General features: G+C 34.9%; 1 protein-coding gene and 1 long non-coding RNA gene across 7 annotated transcripts in view; one reads left to right on the forward strand and one right to left on the reverse strand.

Moving 5' to 3' along the window:
* The window catches only part of LOC107754483 (testican-1-like), a 216,949-nt gene extending 212,376 nt beyond the window's left edge, over positions 1–4,573 (forward strand). For 4 of the 5 annotated variants that reach the window (XM_016570945.1, XM_016570946.1, XM_016570942.1 and 1 more), the window contains 4 exons: positions 797–1,018; positions 1,139–1,201; positions 1,294–1,431; positions 3,370–4,573. In XM_016570945.1, coding sequence (XP_016426431.1) covers positions 797–1,018; positions 1,139–1,201; positions 1,294–1,431; positions 3,370–3,554 — 608 coding nt within the window. In that variant the 3' untranslated portion in view covers positions 3,555–4,573. The remainder of the gene's footprint in view (positions 1–796; positions 1,019–1,138; positions 1,202–1,293; positions 1,432–3,369) is intronic. The other variant, XM_016570947.1, reaches the window with a different exon arrangement.
* A 2,789-nt stretch (positions 4,574–7,362) lies between these two features.
* LOC107754485 (uncharacterized) overlaps positions 7,363–18,607 on the reverse strand; it is a 12,894-nt gene continuing 1,649 nt past the window's right edge. For both annotated transcript variants that reach the window (XR_001641590.1, XR_001641589.1), the window contains exons 2-3: positions 18,255–18,439; positions 7,363–7,746 (exon numbers count right to left, since the gene is read on the reverse strand). This is a non-coding gene — a long non-coding RNA (uncharacterized LOC107754485). The remainder of the gene's footprint in view (positions 7,747–18,254; positions 18,440–18,607) is intronic.

Genomic DNA, 18,607 nt, shown 5'->3' on the forward strand with positions numbered 1-18,607 from the left:
TATGGGCATTGTGTGTCTTTCCTAAGGGTAAATGAATTGTGAGTTGCTCTGCCCGCATTCCTTTGGGCAATAAAACCAGTGATATCAGCATTGGTTGCCATGGAACCAGAGGCCTATTCTGCCCTTCTGAGGTGTTAGATGCATTTCGGGGGAAGGGTCCATAGACCCTCATAGTTGGTTTGTTGACTGAGGGGTGTTAGAGAGTATTTGTTCAATATAACTAAAAAAAAATAGTGTGTCTAATTGGTCCAGACGCTACACACCCTTACCTCAGTTCTATATTTATTGTGATATATTCATTGATTTTAACTGGTAAAATAAATAAGTAAAATAACAAAAAATTATACGAAAACAGAATTTGTCCAAAATTATGTGTCAAATATGCAAGTAGATTTTAGAACACACACAAGCGAATTAAAATCATTATATATTATTCTTATTAGAGTAATTTTATGTTCTTTTTTATGTTATTATTTTTATTTTATTTTATTTCGTTTTTACTTTATATATTTCTGTATACCTTTGTTTTTATTGGAGTTTTAGTACGTTTATTACTTTAGCTTAAACATGTTTCAGTTTATTGCCTAGGCAACCTTTCTAATTTCCAAAACATAGTCTTTATAATTATTTGTACTTTTTATTTTATTTTAGTATTAAAACCAATAAATATAACACAAAGAAGAGTGAATGAAAAAGATCATTTATTTATTTAGTTACTTACATATTTATTTATTGTAATACGTTTGTCCACCAGTGTGAACCTGACCGTCTCTCTCTCTCTCTCTCTGTCCTGTAGGTTTCGACACCAGCATTTTGCCCATCTGTAAAGATTCTCTCGGGTGGATGTTCAACAAGCTGGACATGAATTACGACCTTCTGCTCGACCAATCAGAGCTCAGCGCCATTTACCTTGACAAATACGAGCTGTGCATGCGGCCACTGTTCAACTCCTGCGACTCCTTCAAAGATGGAAAGCTGTCCAACAACGAGTGGTGCTACTGTTTCCAGAAACCTGACGGTGAGTTATACGACATTATACATATACATTATATTGGGCAGTATTTCACAATGGGGAGCTAGGCATAATTTGAATTAGAAAAGTCACAGACACTGGAAACTGTTAAATGTGTTTCTCCAGGCATGCCGTGTCAGAACGAGATGAACAGGATTCATTCTCAGAGCCGGAGGAAGGCTCTGATAGGTGGGTGGATTTGATGAACAGCTGTTAGCTCCTCCCCCTGAATCCAGCATGAAACGACTTGTAATTGTGTGTGTGTGTGTGTGTGTGTGTAGGGGCGTATGTGCCACGCTGCTCTGAGGACGGGTATTTTAAGGCCACTCAGTGTCATGGCAGCAGCGGTCAGTGCTGGTGTGTCGACAAATACGGCAATGAGATCGCAGGATCCCGCAGACAGGGAAACCCTACCTGTGGTACAGACACTAAAACACACACAGCCTGCTTCACACATCAGTCTTGTTTTAGTATTATCTACTGTATTTATTCATATTTCACATAGCCGTTTGCACCTCGCTCTTTTGTCACTTAATATTTTATTTTGGTGCATCAATCTATTTAATTACTTGGTATATAAAACTATGATTCACACTCACAAAAATAGTCTTCTTTTAATGTTTTATTTTACAATCACCAGCAGGTTCTTCTGGTGATTGTAAAACACAACATTAAAAGAAGACTATTTTTTGTGAGTGTGGATCATAGCTTTACATACTTATTAATATTTTAAATTATATATATATATTTTTTTTCATCTATCATTTCAGTTATTTTTAGTACTTTTTTTGTGTTTTTGCCTTTTTCTTTTTTTTCTGTATAGCTTTATTTTTATTTCAGTTTTACTAATTTTAGTACTTCAATTAAAAAAATTTTTTTCATTTACTTACCAAAGCAACATTTTATGCTTCTTTTTATATTTATATTTTATTTCATTTTAGCTTTATTTCAGTTTACATTTCTAAGGCCCGGTGCCAGGACACACAACTTGGGGGGGCTTTTATATTTCTTAGGGGGGCTGAATCCGGGGGGAGGGGGTTATTATTTTCAAGTGAACGCTTGAAATACATTAGTTGGGTAACACTTTACAATAATTAACTAACACATTAATACACTTTAATACATTAACTAACATTAACTAATCAAACGTTTTTGTAAAGTGTTACAATTATTTATTATTAAAGCATATATATGTTCACAAAACATTGTTAAATTAAACAGAAAAGCAGCCAATACAAATAATAACCGTTTCCTTACCTAAATCCTGCGTTTGGACCAGGCTCGGTTGCAGAATCACTTCTGTGCTTCTGAAATTATTATCTTTTTCTATATAGTGTACTAGTTTTGCTATGTCTGTGTCGTACGTGGCCGCTTGTCAAGCATGAAAAACACAAGTTTTATTTAAATTCTGAATTTGTTAGAAAGAATTTACGAGCATGATAGAACTCATCACTGGACAAAAAACGGTGACTGGAGCGGTGAGTGCGTGGATTCCAGGTTCAAGTTTTAGTGTTTTTGTTGTGTTTGTTATTTTGTCATTTTTTTTTTTTTTATATTTCTATATATCTTTAATTTGTTTTTATTTCAGTTTTACTTTTAGTAATTGTAGTACTTCAACTTCAGCTTACAGATAGATAGATTATTTCTGTTTTAATAATTTTAAATAATTTAAATAATTTTGTTTTATTTCAGTTAATTGTTGAGGCAACATTTCTAAGTGTTTCACATATATATATATATATATATATATACACATACATACATACATACATATATATATGTGTGTGTGTGTGTGTGTGTGTGTGTGTATTTGTTTTTAGCTTTATTTCAATTACTGAAATTACTGAAGACTTTTAATAATTTTAGTAATTTTATTATGTGTAGATTTTTAATATTTCTATAGAACTTTAGTTTGTTTTTATTTCAGTCTTAGTTTAATCATTTTAGTACTTCAACTAATTTCATTTAGTTGCCAAGGCAACATTTCAAATTTTCATTATTTTTTTTTCAAGTTTAAGTTTTAAATATTATTATTTTAATATTTAATATTATTATTTTTAATATTTAATACTAATATTTATATTGTATTTAATTTAACTTACTTTGAAAACGTTTAATTTTAGTTTTAGTCAACACTGATATATATACACACATTTTGATTCCTGCAGCAAACTCTGACATCTGAAGCTGCATTATTCAACAGTGTTTCTTGAGTTCTCTGTCAAAATGTATAAAATATCATATTTTATATATAATAAATGATCTTCCTCAGAACACACACGTTCACCCGCTATCTATCCGCCTGACACCTTCCCTTTCATCTGCCTCTGTGTGTGTGTGTGTGTGTGTGTGTGTAGAGGAGGATCAGGAGATGTCTGGAGATTTCGGCAGCGGCGCCGTCATTCTACTGGACGATCAGGAGGAGGAGTCTCCGCAGCGTGGGCGGGGCCGACAGAAAGAGAGGCGGGGTCGACTCCACCCCCGCGGGGCGATCGAGGACGACGAAGACGGAGAGGACGACGAGATGGGCTACGTCTGGTAGCTCCGCCCACCCATCTTCCACTAATTAACCAGGGACCCATGTTAAAATGCACAGTTCTGAAGCCATTCCAGCTCCGCCCCCTCAGACACGCCCCCTTCTTCTCATTCTGGATGTAAACTTGTCCTTCTCATTCTCTCTTTCTCTCTTTCCTCAGCCGCCTCTTCATGTTCTGTCCTCTGTTTTCCCTCATTCAAACTCTCCTGGATCGCTCTTGCGTATTCTAGACCGGCTCTAGACGGTAGACGTGCATGACAAGATTGTTCAGCATTTCGGGGGCTTCATACCAGTTCTACATAGGATCTTTTTAAAGGGTTCGTTCTCAGTGGTGATGTGCATGAACGCCACTGCTGAATGCAGGAGACGACGTCTGAGATCTTCGAGGGCGAGGATCAGGTGGGCTTAAGCCAAACGCGCACTACAAGACCGAAGCTCATTGCGCTTTCATGTTTTAAATCTGCCACAAGAGGCTGCGGATCGTAGTGAACTCACAGCATTAATATTCGCTCTGTGTGAGATGCACTACAACTTATCACAGATGCTACAATACTAGTTAAAATCTCAAATCTGAGCAAAGAGCAACAAGGTAATGAGATTGCAGGAGAAAGAAAATGGTGAATTTCTCCCAAAGCACTGGCTCATGCATTTTTTGGTTTATTTTTATTTTTTGTTGCATGCAAAATCCATGCAAAAATGACCTGAAAGCCCTTCCTTTTGTGTGAGAATGAGAGAGAGGTTGTGCAGGATGATCTTGTAATTAATGCATGTAGACTGTATTAGTTGAGTAAAATGTGCACAAAAACAACACAAGAAATGGTGTAAATGTGCACAGAGCGATGAGCTTCAGTCGGGTTGTGTGTGCTTGACTTTACGCTGCTTTCACGACAGTTCACAATTACTGTAATTATAAGTAGCAAATCCCATGCATGCGACTGTGAACTTATAGTTGAAATTCATTGCAAAAAGTGCTGCTCTTGTTCAGTATTTTTGTCTTGTTTTATAGCACAAATTTTATTTCAGTTGCCAATACAACATTTATATTTTATTTTATTTCAGCTTAATTTCAATTTTCAAAAATGATTTCTAATGGTTTTAGTAACTTAGTAATTTTTATTTTTTTATAATTAATATTTTTACATTTTAAAATAAATGGATAATTAATATTATTTATTTCGACCTAGCTTTTTATTTTAGTTTTAGTCATTTTAGTATTTTTTTAATTCATTTCAGTTAGTTGCCCAGGCAACTTTTCTAATTTTCATTTACTTGATATGCAGAATGACATAAGATATTGCGTTTATGCTTAAAAGGAGAAAAACATCTGCCAGTGGAGTCAGAAAAATAATCTTCATTTTAATGAACTTGACTTCAAGATTCTTTTTCTGACCCTAATGTCAGACATTTGTTCTTCTTTTAAGCATAAACTCACTTCATTTTGCTAAATTTGTCTGAAAACAAGACTCGAAGTGAGTTTATGCTGAAAACAAGAACAAATATCTGCAAATGGGGTCAGAAAAATCATCCTGTATGTAAATTTTTCTGACCCCATTAGCAGATAGTTGTTCTTGATTTAAGCATAAACTTTAAAAATCTTAGAAAACAAGACTTAATATGTCATTTTGGATTTGAAGTTAATATAAATTGATTTAAGAATATTTAGATGTTTATACGGGAAAACAAGATCAAAATACTGAGGAAGAACAGCACTTTTTGCAGTGTTTACCATTGGGACATCATGTAAAACAACCAAAATGACTAAAGTTATTTGACTGCTTGTTTGATATGATTTCATTATATTGCAGGCAGTTTCGCCTGGAGCCTTTTCTTTGTTTTTCAACATTTTGCAAAGGAATCTGAGCATAAATTCATGTGTTTACTATCACGGATGCCATAGTAAGAAATACCATCTGTGTCCAAGCATGTGAACAGAATCTGGTAATTGCAGTAATTGCGACGTGATGTGAGCGCAGCGTTGAGCGCGCCAGCCGTGAGCCTGATATTATCCTTTGTTTGTTGTCTTCAGCTTATGATTTAGTTTCAGAGTCCTTCATTCTGATTTGTTCTGTTTTTCTTTCACCGTCTCGGAGTGTTTAAGTGGATCGTGACCTTTGCGTCGGCGCTCTGTGCGATCCGTTCGCTGAAGCTGGAGAGTTTCGGCTTGACAGAATTCAGAAGCGATCAAACGGCTCGTCAGCCTGACCTTTTCAAACCATTACCGAACGCTTCCTCTCGCTGAAAAACAGAAGGCGAATGAAACCACGTGACGGCTGTCGGCAGATGAATTTGCCGTCGTTAGTGCATCCGTGAGACTCTGGGCCCTGGAGTCACGTCCGCCTCGAATCTTCATCTCATTCTGCATTCGTCATTTGATCAAAATAGTTGGATATGTCAAGCTTAAACAGTTTTATATGCACACGTGAGGTTCATACGGCAGAATCTAGGCCTTCTGACAGGCATCACAACCTCCGCTTGCTGTTTTCTGCTTTTGCTTTGCATACAGTTCTGAATTTCTCTTTTTTATTTTTTTTGCCGATCTCACTTGCTCAGCATTCCCGCAATCCCCCACTCGGCTCCTATAGAGAAGGAACTGGTGATGCACCGCTGTTAGACCGGATCAGATGATCCACGATCCTCAAACACAAACACTGCAGAAGAGTTTAGTGCTGATATCAGATCACAGCAGCTTAGTTCTGTTCCTCTGACTATATTCACACACTCGTTTCTCAGCTTTCTGGCATGTCTTTTCTCGCTCATGTCAGCGGTGAGTTCTCCGCAGAAGGAGACGTTTTGCTCAGTGATCATATACACTGCTGCAGATGGATTTTACGAGGCATTTTGCACCCAGAGGGGAAGATTCTGGGTGCTCCTGAGGGATTATGGGTAACAGAGGAACGAACTGATGGGCTTATGGCTTCCTAACACCTTTTTATTCTATTCTTTTTTCCTGTGTTTTCCTCACTGCACCTTTTCATTCCCATGTAAATGGTGGTTTAGCTTGGAGTAGGAGACATTTAATAGATCAAGATGATTGAATAATCAAGCAAAAATCATTTACTGACACTGATGTTGTTCTAAAAAAGAAAGTTTTCACTGCTTTTATACATTACAGTGAAAGCAGACTAAACAAAATAACAACAACAAAAAAACATAAAAGCATCATACAGTCTTGAAATGAAAGGTTCTTTATTGGCATCAAGGGTTCCACAAAGAACCTTTAACATCTATTCCACAAAAGGTTCTTTATAGTGAAAAAACGAAGATAAAATGATGGTTTTAAGAACTTTTCACTAAAAGGAATTGCATTTCTATTGCGTTTAAGAAACGCACTTCTAGAATCTCATTTGTATTTTATTAAATATGTTTAAAACATGAGATATGACAACAGACACCATTAGTTTTCATGTAATTGGAGAGATTTGAGAGCTGTGGGAAGACAAAATCTTTCCGGTTTGGAACAACACAAGGTTTTTTTTTTCTTAGGATACCCTAAAACAGGGCTGCACGATTTCGAATATTTATGAAATGTTAAATGCAGTATTAAATTAAATGCAATATTAAATATTATTTCAATGTAGAATACTAAATTGCATATTTAAGAAAATATTATTAATAATATTATATTGTTATAAATAACATCAACTATAAAAATGACAGTGCTGTTTATGGATTTCTTAATTTTTACTAATTAAACCTTAAAGCTTTTATTTTGGCAGAAAGCCGTTTTTTGAGCTGCTCACGTGTAAATGAACACAGCGTCACGCTTCACTCTGAAACACACAAAAGTATAAATGTGCTAATTAAATCACAGCCTTTTTGATTTAAATTAAGCCATATTGTGATTTTGGTTTTATTTTGTTTAATCATGCAGCCCTATCCTGAAATATGAGCATCAAGCTACAGGAAGTCCATCCTTCTTTCATTCTGACTCTCTCTCTCTCTCTCTGTTTATCTATCACATTCTCAGATGAAATCAGTTGTTGTCATGATAAGCTGAGAGCATCACACACACACACACACACACACACACACACCCCGTATCTGATCTCTGCAGAACTGCATCATGGACTTCTGATGATAACAATGACCTTTGACCTTTGAGGTGACCTCTCCCCTCCTCTAGTGCTGCTGTGTGTCTGATGCCTGGCCTGCAATTGTAAACTTCCCCCGGCCCGTCCCGCCTCTGCCTGCTTCGCTCCTGTACAAAGGTGCAATAAAAGCTTTGTCACGATGTTTTCACATATTTTACCACAAACACACACACACACATACACAGGCGATCTGACCGCTCACACCTGCAGCTACAGATGAAACAGTCGATGGCCATATTTGCAAGAGTTTCCTTTGTTAATTCTCTATATTTTTTACTCTGTAAAGACTAATTAATGTGTAAAAAAAACAAGAAAAATGCTGAATGTTCAACTGGAGATGTAATTAATGACGTCATGTGGCTTCGTCCATTTGCCTTGCCTGAGTCTGGATGTGTAAAAACCCTCCTGTGGTCCTGAGTTCAGTGTACAGACCCTCCTCTGTCTGTCTCTCTCTCTTTCCACCGTCACAGTGCCGCTGTTCGCACCGGATTCACTGTTCAATCTGACCCAATGTGGGTTTTTAACAGCCAAAACCAATAGCTAGGTGGCTGATCAGATTTAATGGCGTGAAATTAAATTATTGAAATGAAACATTCGAAACTCTTAAAAATGAAAGTTCTATATTGGCATTGATGGTTCAGTGGAGAACCTTTAACGTCTATGAAAGGTTCCACAGATTTTTCAAAAGAATATTCACTTAAAGGTTCTTTGAGAAACCAAAAATTGTTCTTCTATGGCTTTGCTGTGAAACCTCCCTTTGAAAAATTAATTTGTAAGCGTGTATTTTATACATTATGTATTTTATACATTAAACAGGAGAGTTTTGAGTTCAGCGCCCGTGGTCCATGATCTCAAAAACCAGCCAGTTCTGGGTCAGATCTGAAAAGTGAGCCTGCTGGTTTTGATTGAGTAACATCAGACGTGTTGCAGATTCTCTGGCCGAATGCCGGCACCACTTCGGTGGTTTCTCTCTGTTCTCGTGTTTTCCCGTCATTTCCCCTCCTGATCGAGAGTCCCAGTGGAATGTTCTTGTTCTGGGCTGATTTGTTTGCTCTGTTTGGTTTGTTTTGTTTCTCTCTCTTTTTTCTCTCTCTCTCTCTCTCTCTCTCTCTTCCTTTTTTTATTTTTAGTTTTAGCTGTAAAATGCTTCCTTGAGAAATTGTTTGTCTGAATAAAACTGGAGTTTGTCCTCGTCCAGTTCTTCTCCATCTGTTGAAGCTCTTTTCTGCTTGTGTGTCTCTGTAGGAAACTGCTCGCTGTGAGTCTACACAAGGTTTGAGAACTGGTTCTTATTATGAATATAATATAACTGAACCGTTTTCATTGCATTTGGTTCCACTAGCAGTTTTTGAACGTCTGAAATGGTGTCGTTTCAATCCATCAACAAATATTTGACCTCGATTTGTGCATTTAAAGTCACGCTGAAACCGAAGTAGCAGCAAATAATTTCTTCCATATTGTGATCTATATCCATTTTCTAAAAAAATGTAGGGCGGGACTTGGTTCTATGCATCAGTTGATTGGATGTTGATGGATTAGATGCGGAGTGGCACTCAAAAGTGACGGCAGATTACAATGAGTTTAAGGAGTCATAATTTCAATTTTTTTACTCAGTTTTGATTTAGCATTTCATAATTTCAGCTTTATATCTCATAATTTTGATTTAGTATTTTAGAATTTCCACTTCGGGATAAATGCCTGGAGAAGTCATAATTTCAACTTTATATCTCATCATTTTAACCTTTATATTATCTCATAATTTGGATTTATGTATTTTATAATTTCAACTCTATACCTCGATTTCGATTTAGTATTTTTATAATTTCCACTGTTGTTTTGTTGAAGCGGGGTAATTGACTGAATAAGTCATAATTTCAGCTTTTTTTATCTCATAATGTCGCCTTTTTATCTCATAATTTGGATTTAAGTATTTTATCATTTCAACTTTATATCTCATAATTTTGATTTAGTATTTTTATAATTTCCACTATTGTTTTGTTCAAGCAGTATAAATGACTGGAGAAGTCATAATTTCAACTTTATATCTCATAATTTTAACCTTTATATCATAATTTCAGCCTTTTTTATCTCATAATGTCGCCTTTTTATCTCATAATTTGGACATAAGTATTTTATAATTTCAACTTTATATCTCAATTTTTCGATTTAGTATTTTTAAAATTTCCACTGTTGTTTTGTTCAAGCAGGGTAATTGACTGGATAAGTCATAATTTCATCTTTATATCATAATTTCAGCTTTTTTTATCTCATAATGTCGCCTTTTTATCTCATCATTTGGACTTAAGTATTTCATCATTTCAACTTTGTCTCAATTTTGATTTAGTATATCATAATTCCCACCGTTGTTTTGTTCATGCAGGATAAATGACTGGATAGATCATAATTGTAACTTTTTATCTCATAATTTTACTTAGTATTTCATGATTTCAACTTTTTATTTCATAATTTCAACTTTTTTAACCGCTGTTTCACCAGAAGGTCCATTTATGACATTTTGGTTAAACATTACAAGGTCAAACGTATCGATTGTTGTCTGAGGCTCTATTTCCCATAGATACGCCCTCAGAACGGCACGCATCCGTCAAAGCTAATGATCTCCAGCAGACACGGCAGACGCTGTTCCTTTGTCTTCATTTGATAAGCTTTATTCACCCATTGATTTCATAAGATCCGATTTATACGCTTTAATCCATTAGGCCGGCAGAAAAATCCATTATTTTGTCAGTCACTCTTCCTGAGCGTCTGTGTCGCCCACTCGTTCTCTCGCTCTCGTTTCTCTCGTCTCACTCCATTTAGGACGTGCTAACCGATATGGTTTCAGTGGGATTCTAGAATGTTCCTCTTGTTCCAGAAATCTTTATTGAAGTGGGATCTCCTCACTCTCAGCTCCTCACCTCCGATAAAAGCAATTTCGAGCTGACAGCGGCCGTGGAGTTTATTTACAGACGGTAGCATGGGAATTTGTACCATCTGGACTCCTTAAAATACCTGCATTCAACATGTCAATTTGTCCCTTTTCAGAGTCCGTCAGAAAACAACAGAGATGTTTCAGAGGTCTCCAGAGGGATTGTGGGTAGCTGCAACATATGCCAGAACGTGTGTTCCCTCTATGAGTGAGACAGCAATCAGCATTAGTCTATTATTTCCCCGTATTATGGACCAATATGACAGGGATTCAGATTTGATGAATGGAATTAAAAGGTAAAACTTGATTTTTGTGTTTCTTCCAGTTTTGTGTCCAATATCCGCAACATTAAAAAAATAATTTTGACGTATATCATAATTATGCCAAAAACATATTACAATTTTTGATTAGTAATATGCATTGCTAAGGACTTAATTTGGACAACTTTAAAGGTGATTTTCTCAGAATTATAACTTTTCCCCATAATTTCCACTTTTATCTATTAATTTTGACTTTTCAACTTTTTATCCTATCATTTAAATTTTCTATTTATCATTTTAAGACTATTTAAACTATTTATCTCATAAGTTTGACTTTTTAACTCAATGTAGTATTTCATATTTACAGTTTATCTCATAAGTTTGAATTGTTGTATCACAACTGTCATAATTTACTTTTTATCTCATAATTGAATTGATCTCAATTTCAACTTATAGAAGTATTTCACAATGTCAACTTGTCTCATAATTTTGACTCTTTATCTCATAATTTCAAGTTTTTAATTTCAAAGTTTCAATTATCTCCATAATTTCAATTTTTAATCTCATAATTTTGATTTGCCTCATAATTTCAATGTTGTTGTAATTATGACTATCCCATAATTTCAGCTCTTTATCGTAAATTCAACTTTTATCTCATAATTTCAACTTTTTGTGATTTTAAACTTTCAAAAAAATGTATCCTATAATTATGACTTACTGTCATTTTAATCTATATATTTTTTTCATAATTTCAGTTCATCTCCATAATTTCAACTTTTTACCTCATAAATTTGACTTATCTCATAATTTCAACCTTTTGTCATAATTATGACATTTTATCTCATAATTTAAGTTTATCTCAATTTAGACATTATCTCATAATTTCACCCTTTTGTCATAATTGATTTTTATCTTATTATTTTGACTTGCATGCCATAATTTGTATTCATCTCATAATTATGACATTTTATATCATAAATATGATTTACCAAATCATGTTTTTTTTTCTTATGTGGTGGAAATGTGCTTTCCAGCATGAGAAGAGTCCCGATCATCTAGTGTCTAGATATTGCAGGACGACACACACACTGAACTTTCATTTGAAATTTAATTTGGAGTTTGGAAAAATCCCTAGTCATAACCATGTGCTAATCTTTGCCTTGGCAAATATCACTAACTAGCGTGAGCTCATTCATATTGAAAGGTGGATTGTGAGGAGATCAATTCAAAGGCCTTTCTGCACTAATGATGAAGACGGCAGGTGTTTCTCGCTCAGATCAGATACACTAACCACTAGAGGACGTGCTGCTCTTCCCACACTGCCATATTAAAGCAGAATAACGGCCTCATTCAGCCTGTCAGTCAAGCCTAAAAGGCACTGAACTTCTGCTTTCCCTCGTGTTTGACCTTCGCTGCTTGAAATACACGCACACACACACGCCTTCAGCAGTGTCCAGGCAAATCCAGTCTACATGCACTGGCCTGATCTCAACTGTCTGTAAAACTCCTATTTATATTTATGACACCGACGCTCTTAAATTCTCCATTAATCCACTTAATATTTCAGAGCTGAAGCATAAAGCAGCTCTCGTCAGATGTGACAGGAATGATCTCATGGAGATTAAGAGGGAAGAAAATGTGTCAGGATGTTAGAACTGCTTTTCTTTTTTCATGTTATTTTCAGTTTAGCCTATAAAATACCAGACATTTTTATTTTAAATATTTATATTTTTAAACAGCTGCTTTATATTAAAAAAATAATAATAATAATAATAAATGCAAGCAATTTTTATGATCTCAAGATGGTTACACCACCTAGATATTTTAAAAGCTGAATTCTGAATACCACTTTTACTATATATTTGCCATGTCTTTATTTGGCAGAAATATTCTGTCTTTGATTTACCAGGGAAAAAGTTTGCTTGTTTGTTTGTTTTGATGTTACATTTTAAAATACAAATAGAATTATACATATATTTAAAAAATATAATATACTTAAAAAAAAAATTATAAAAGTTTTTATATCATTATTTTTTAATAATAATAATAATCATAATAATAAATATATTTTTACAAACGCAGGATGGTTACACAACCTAGATATTTTTTCCTTAACACCTCACATTTTCATTCAAGAATTTAAAAAATGTTCCTATCTGTTCATTATCTGCTTGAACAGCATTTTTTATGTAAAATCAAAACATTCCAAGGCAAAACTGGGCTCTAATCATTAAAACTACTGCCTAACCCAATTTATTAAAGGCTTTTTACATTTCACCACAAGCACCTTGACATTTTTTGATTTTACATTTCTGGGCACCAGTGGCCTTGCATTTTTTTATGCATCTGTAGCACACCTAGTCTATATTTTATGAAAGCAATTTTAATGTGTGTTTAAATAAATGAACAGATCTGAACAAAAAGAGTCCTAAACACAATCAGCGTTCATATGATTCCAGATCTGATTGCAAAGAACTTTCAGCACAGTTCAGACTGAGTCCTCTCTGCAGTTAAAGCAGCTCGAAGACATGTTACATGACATGTTCAGCAGACGCGCCTGTGGAGGCTTAACATTTCATGCTGCTCTGTCACACGACTCAAAGCCGACGTGTTTTCATTGAGTTTCCTGGAAGACGTGATTCACTGAGTGTAAGAAGCGCGCTGGAGTCCCCGGAGGGATTATATCAGACTGAAGGCATCGTGAACTCAAGCCTGAAAGCCGAGCGGATGTCGTCTCTCACCCCTGAAATAACCCAGACACACATCCACCTGATCGACAAATAACATCCTCTGAGAGCTGGACGAGACAAAATCAAGCCATACGTGTGAGTGAAACACTCAGTCTGCCTCTGTCACTCACAGTTAATCAGGCTGCTTTATTCATAAAGAAAAGCAAAAATAATTAAACATGCAACCTAGGAAGAAATGTTTTACTCTTGCATAAAAACACCAAGCAGTATATAGGCCTTAATATAAGATTTATGTATTTGAATTCTATATACAATTTCCATGCATCTGGATTATGCAGATTTAACAAAAAACTAATGAACTTAATGTGACTCATATTTGTCAGTCTTACTTCAATGAAACGGGTCAGATTAATGCAAAAGTGTACATGTTTTAAATAAGCAGGTTTATTTTTAGCATCAGTAAATCCAATTAGTTTCTATCTCAGTCCTCGTACTTTTTAACAACATAAATTGAATGTTCACAATGAACAGATTTATGCTGATTCTAACCAATTTGAATAAAAGCATATTGATTATTTAAATAAATGTGATTTTATTAAAAATATGATTATTTAAATGAAATTAAATAGATTCAAATAGTTAACAATAAACAATGCGTTTATTTATTTATTTGGAGTGCAGAAATCTGAACTGTTTCAGTGATATATGACTGACAAATATGTATTACATAAAATGTATTAGTTTGTTACTTAAAACTGTAATCCAAATGCATGGGTTTTTTTATGCAATCCAAAAACATAAATCTTAAATTTAGGCCTTTTTTGAGTGAATACTGTAATAGCAAGATGGCTGCATGGAAACTAGAGCGGACTGGAACAGTGGCAGACGTGTGTGTGTGTGTGTACTTGTTTTTCTATTCTGGTGGGGACTTAAACCTGAATACACACAGACTCATGGGGACTCGTGTCACGGTGGGGACCTAAATTGAGGTCCCCACGGGTAAACAAGCTAATAAATCACACAGAAGTGTGTGTGTGTGTGTGTGAGAGAGACAGAGATTCAGGTGAGTCAACCATGAACTGTTTCTCTGTTCCGTCAGATTTTACTGCTTTGTGGGTCTTTTCACACACATATGTAACTAAAACAAATGTTAACCTTGAATCATAACACTCAATCTGACCTTTGACATCTGGCCTTGAGGTCAACGGGATTCAAATAACTGAGGCTGCATCCGAAATAACATACTTCCCTACTGTATAGCAGGCAAAAAAACAGTATGTGACAAAAGAAGTATGTCTGAATTCATAGTACTTATAAAAGAGTAGGCAAAAAGTACCCGGATGACCTACTACTTCTGCCGTGATTCTGAAGTAGCAGTAGTGCATATGATACACATTTTACTATCCCATGAGGCCACAGAGAGGATTTATGAGTGGCAGTGACACGACACCAATTACTAAATAATTAATGATATGTATCTTTTCTGAAACTTCTTTAGAACAGCTACAGTACAAAATAATGTCTTGACTGTAAATCTAGTTCTAACTGTGACCTTAAAAGACAGCTAATATATAATTGAATCCACATTGAGTTAAATAATGACTCTATTGTCTTGAGTAGAGCTGCTTGTGCTAAAATTCAATCTCTTTCAGTATTGATGAATTTTGCAGTATTAACACATCGAACTGAATTGAATCAACATTGAGCTGAATAATGACACTAATGTTCTGTAGAACAGCTTTACAGCTGCACATTCTTCATAATTGATTAATTTTGCGACACTGTTATTGAACTAAACTGAATTTAATAATGACACTATTGTCTTTTTGCTGCTTTACAGCTCAATTGAAATCATTGAAATTTCATCGTTTAACTTTACAACATCAACAGTTTTTGAACTAAATTGAATTTAATAATGACTGTTTTACAGCTGAATTTGAATCTGTTTCATAATTGATTAATTTTGCCACCTTGATACTGTTATTGAACATAACTGATTTAAGATCAAACTGAATTGAGTTGAATAATGACAATATTGTCCTCCATAGAGCTGCTTTACATCTGAAATTGAATTTGTTTTACATTTACTGAGGTATTTTACTGAAGTAAATTGAAACAAAATTTGAACTAAACTGAGCTAGATAATGAATTGAATTGATGTGAATTATGAATTGAATTTTTCATAATTGATTAATTTTGCCACCTTGATACTGTTATTGAACATAATTGATTTAAGATCAAACTGAATTGAGTTGAATAATGACGATATTGTCCTCCATAGAGCTGCTTTACATCTGAAATTGAATTTGTTTTACATTTACTGAGGTATTTTACTGAAGTAAATTGAAACAAAAATTGAACTAAACTGAGCTAGATAATGAATTGAATTGATGTGAATTATGAATTGAATTTTTCATAATTGATTAATTTTACTACACTGATATGGTTATTGAACTGAACTGAATTACCATTTAACTTCATTTGAGCTGAATAAAGGCATTGTTGTCTTCTGTAGAGTAGATTAACTGCTTAAATAATTTCATAATTGATGAATTTTGCAACATTGACACTGCTGTTGAACTAATCTAATGACACTATTGTCAATATTGACAGTTTTTGAGCTGACCTGAATCATTGAACTAAAGTGAATTTAATAATGATGTTATTGTCTTTTTTTAGAGCTGCTTTACAGCTGAAATTGAATTTTTCATAATTGATGAACTTTGAAACACACTGCTATTAAACTGAATTAAATCAACACTGAACTAAATGGAACTAAATAATGACTCTATTGTCTTCTGTAGAGCTGCTTTCCAGCTGAAATTGAATTTGTTGCGTTTTTTAAATGATCGTTTTTCCTGTTTATTTCTATGAAGCTGATTTGAAACAATCTGTATTTTATAAAGCTACATAAATAATCGTGACCTTTGACCTTAATTCTGAACCATAACCATGACAGCGCAGAGGACGCGAGTTTTCCCTGCAGGAATGATGGGAAATCACGTCTGATCAATTAGTGCCAGCGGAGAGACGCGCTGTTGTTGACACATGATCGCATCAGTTCCTCTGCAGACGGCAGCTATTAGTCTCCATTTGATCTCGTCATGTTGACGGCTCGTGTGTGACATTCAGACTGATGTCTGAGGCGTCTGAGGAAGCGTTTGCATGAGCGAAAAAAGCAGACGTTACCGAAACTGCTGCATCATGGGATTTTTTGTGCAGACTGACAGGACTAAACTAAAGGAGGTCATCTGTGTTTAGACACATTTGTATACCTGAAGCATGAATGCTGCCCGTTACCCAGCATCCTCTCTGCCAGGAGATCCTGGCAAGGCCTGAAAGCGCCGCATCTCCCGCGCAACGATCTATCATTCCTCTCAGAGTCATCTGGTACCAAGCTTTTCCATTTGGAACAAATCTGTTGGCCGGAGTTTCTGACTTGGACGCGCGGCGGCCCAAAAGACCTCTAAAATTACCCCATAACATCCAATGAGCAAACCAGATTAGACCTGCTCCTGCTCCAATCGTTTGGGGAGAGATCTGAAAATTGCGTTTATAATTGTGTTTGTCTCACCATGTCTTCATGGTGAGTTTATCCAGCTAACGGCCGTCTTAATTCTGCTGTGTCGATGCAGTGCTGCTGAGAATGATGCTACAGAGAAACAGCATGTTCATATTTGACTAGAGTCAAGCATCATTAATACTTCTAGTATTTCTAGTGATCTCAAAACTCTAACTTTAAGTATTGAACGTCAGCTTGTTACTTAAACTCTCAGCTGCATGATTGTCTATATGGCTACATAAGGATTTATTAAAAATGATTGTGCACAGATGCTGATAGTATATTATAAAATATTTATATGTGCTTATTATTTAATAAAATCAACATTTAGTAAGCAGTGTTTTTCCATTTAAAGCCTTGAATTTTTTTTTTATAAAAATTTGCATAGCAGAGATGTATTCACATCATTATCTCTTTTGAACACGTATTTTATCATGATCTGTTTTTATGTATTTTTAAATAAATTACCATATCTGAACACATCTAAGCATCACACAGGGTTATTAAAGTTAACTAAATCTAAAATCTTGAATTACTTGAAATAAAGTAAATTTTAACTGAAAAAGTAATATATATATATATATATATATAAAAGAATAATTCATCTAATTGCCAACATTTTTCTTTGTTATTTAGTTTAACTTGATGTACTAAAGTAACTAAAACTAAAACTGAAATAAAAATGTATAACATTTTCAAAATGATGTCTGTTGGTTCTAATGACACTTCAACCCAAATCAGTCCAGACTAAAAATAATGCAGAATATATATATATATATATATTTGTGTGTGTTTATAAATTTTTTTATTTATTCATGGGCCGCTAGAGGTAAACAAAGTTCAGTTATAAGCAAAGCTATCTGCACTACAAACCAGTGTGTTTATGATTACAAAAAATATATTAAAATACATTAAAATAAGGTGGATACTTTAATTTATAGATATAGAAATGCAAGTGCACAATCAGCAAAACACAGGCCCTCCTGTGACCCCTCATCCTTCTGTTTGCTCAATCATTTTCGTTCTATTTCCAGAATAAATGCGCCGACATTGAATTTGACATGAAGTTAAAGCATCATTCAGATGTTGATAGTGTAATAATTGTCTCTCATGCGGTGGTAATGAGCATCTGCCTCCTCTGATAACTGCTGCAGTGTCTGCGCTCGTAAACACTGACCTGACTCTCACCGGGAGCAAACGTCCTCACACCCTCCAGCAGACACATCCAGCCTTCCCAAAATAACCCGAGCATCAGCGCCAGAGAGTCTCAGGGTGCTCAAAAGTGTTTGAGCCGAGAATTACTGAGATTGTCATCCTTAAATCGCTATTATCACAGATAGTTTCAGCTGGGATTTTCTTGGCCTGTGCAAGGGAAACAGATTTAAGTGTGTGTTAACATCGAAAAACACTAAATATAAACATACAAAATCTTCAAAGTACTTTCAGTTGTTTCAATTGGAGCGTGAATTGTGTGAACACACATATTTTATACCCAGCTAACAATTCTAGCTCTCAGAACGTTCCCAAAAC

This window comes from Sinocyclocheilus rhinocerous, unplaced genomic scaffold (genome assembly GCF_001515625.1).
Source record: "Sinocyclocheilus rhinocerous isolate Xijiao unplaced genomic scaffold, SAMN03320098_v1.1 scaffold50, whole genome shotgun sequence".
In the NCBI taxonomy this organism is placed as follows: Eukaryota; Metazoa; Chordata; class Actinopteri; order Cypriniformes; family Cyprinidae; genus Sinocyclocheilus; species Sinocyclocheilus rhinocerous.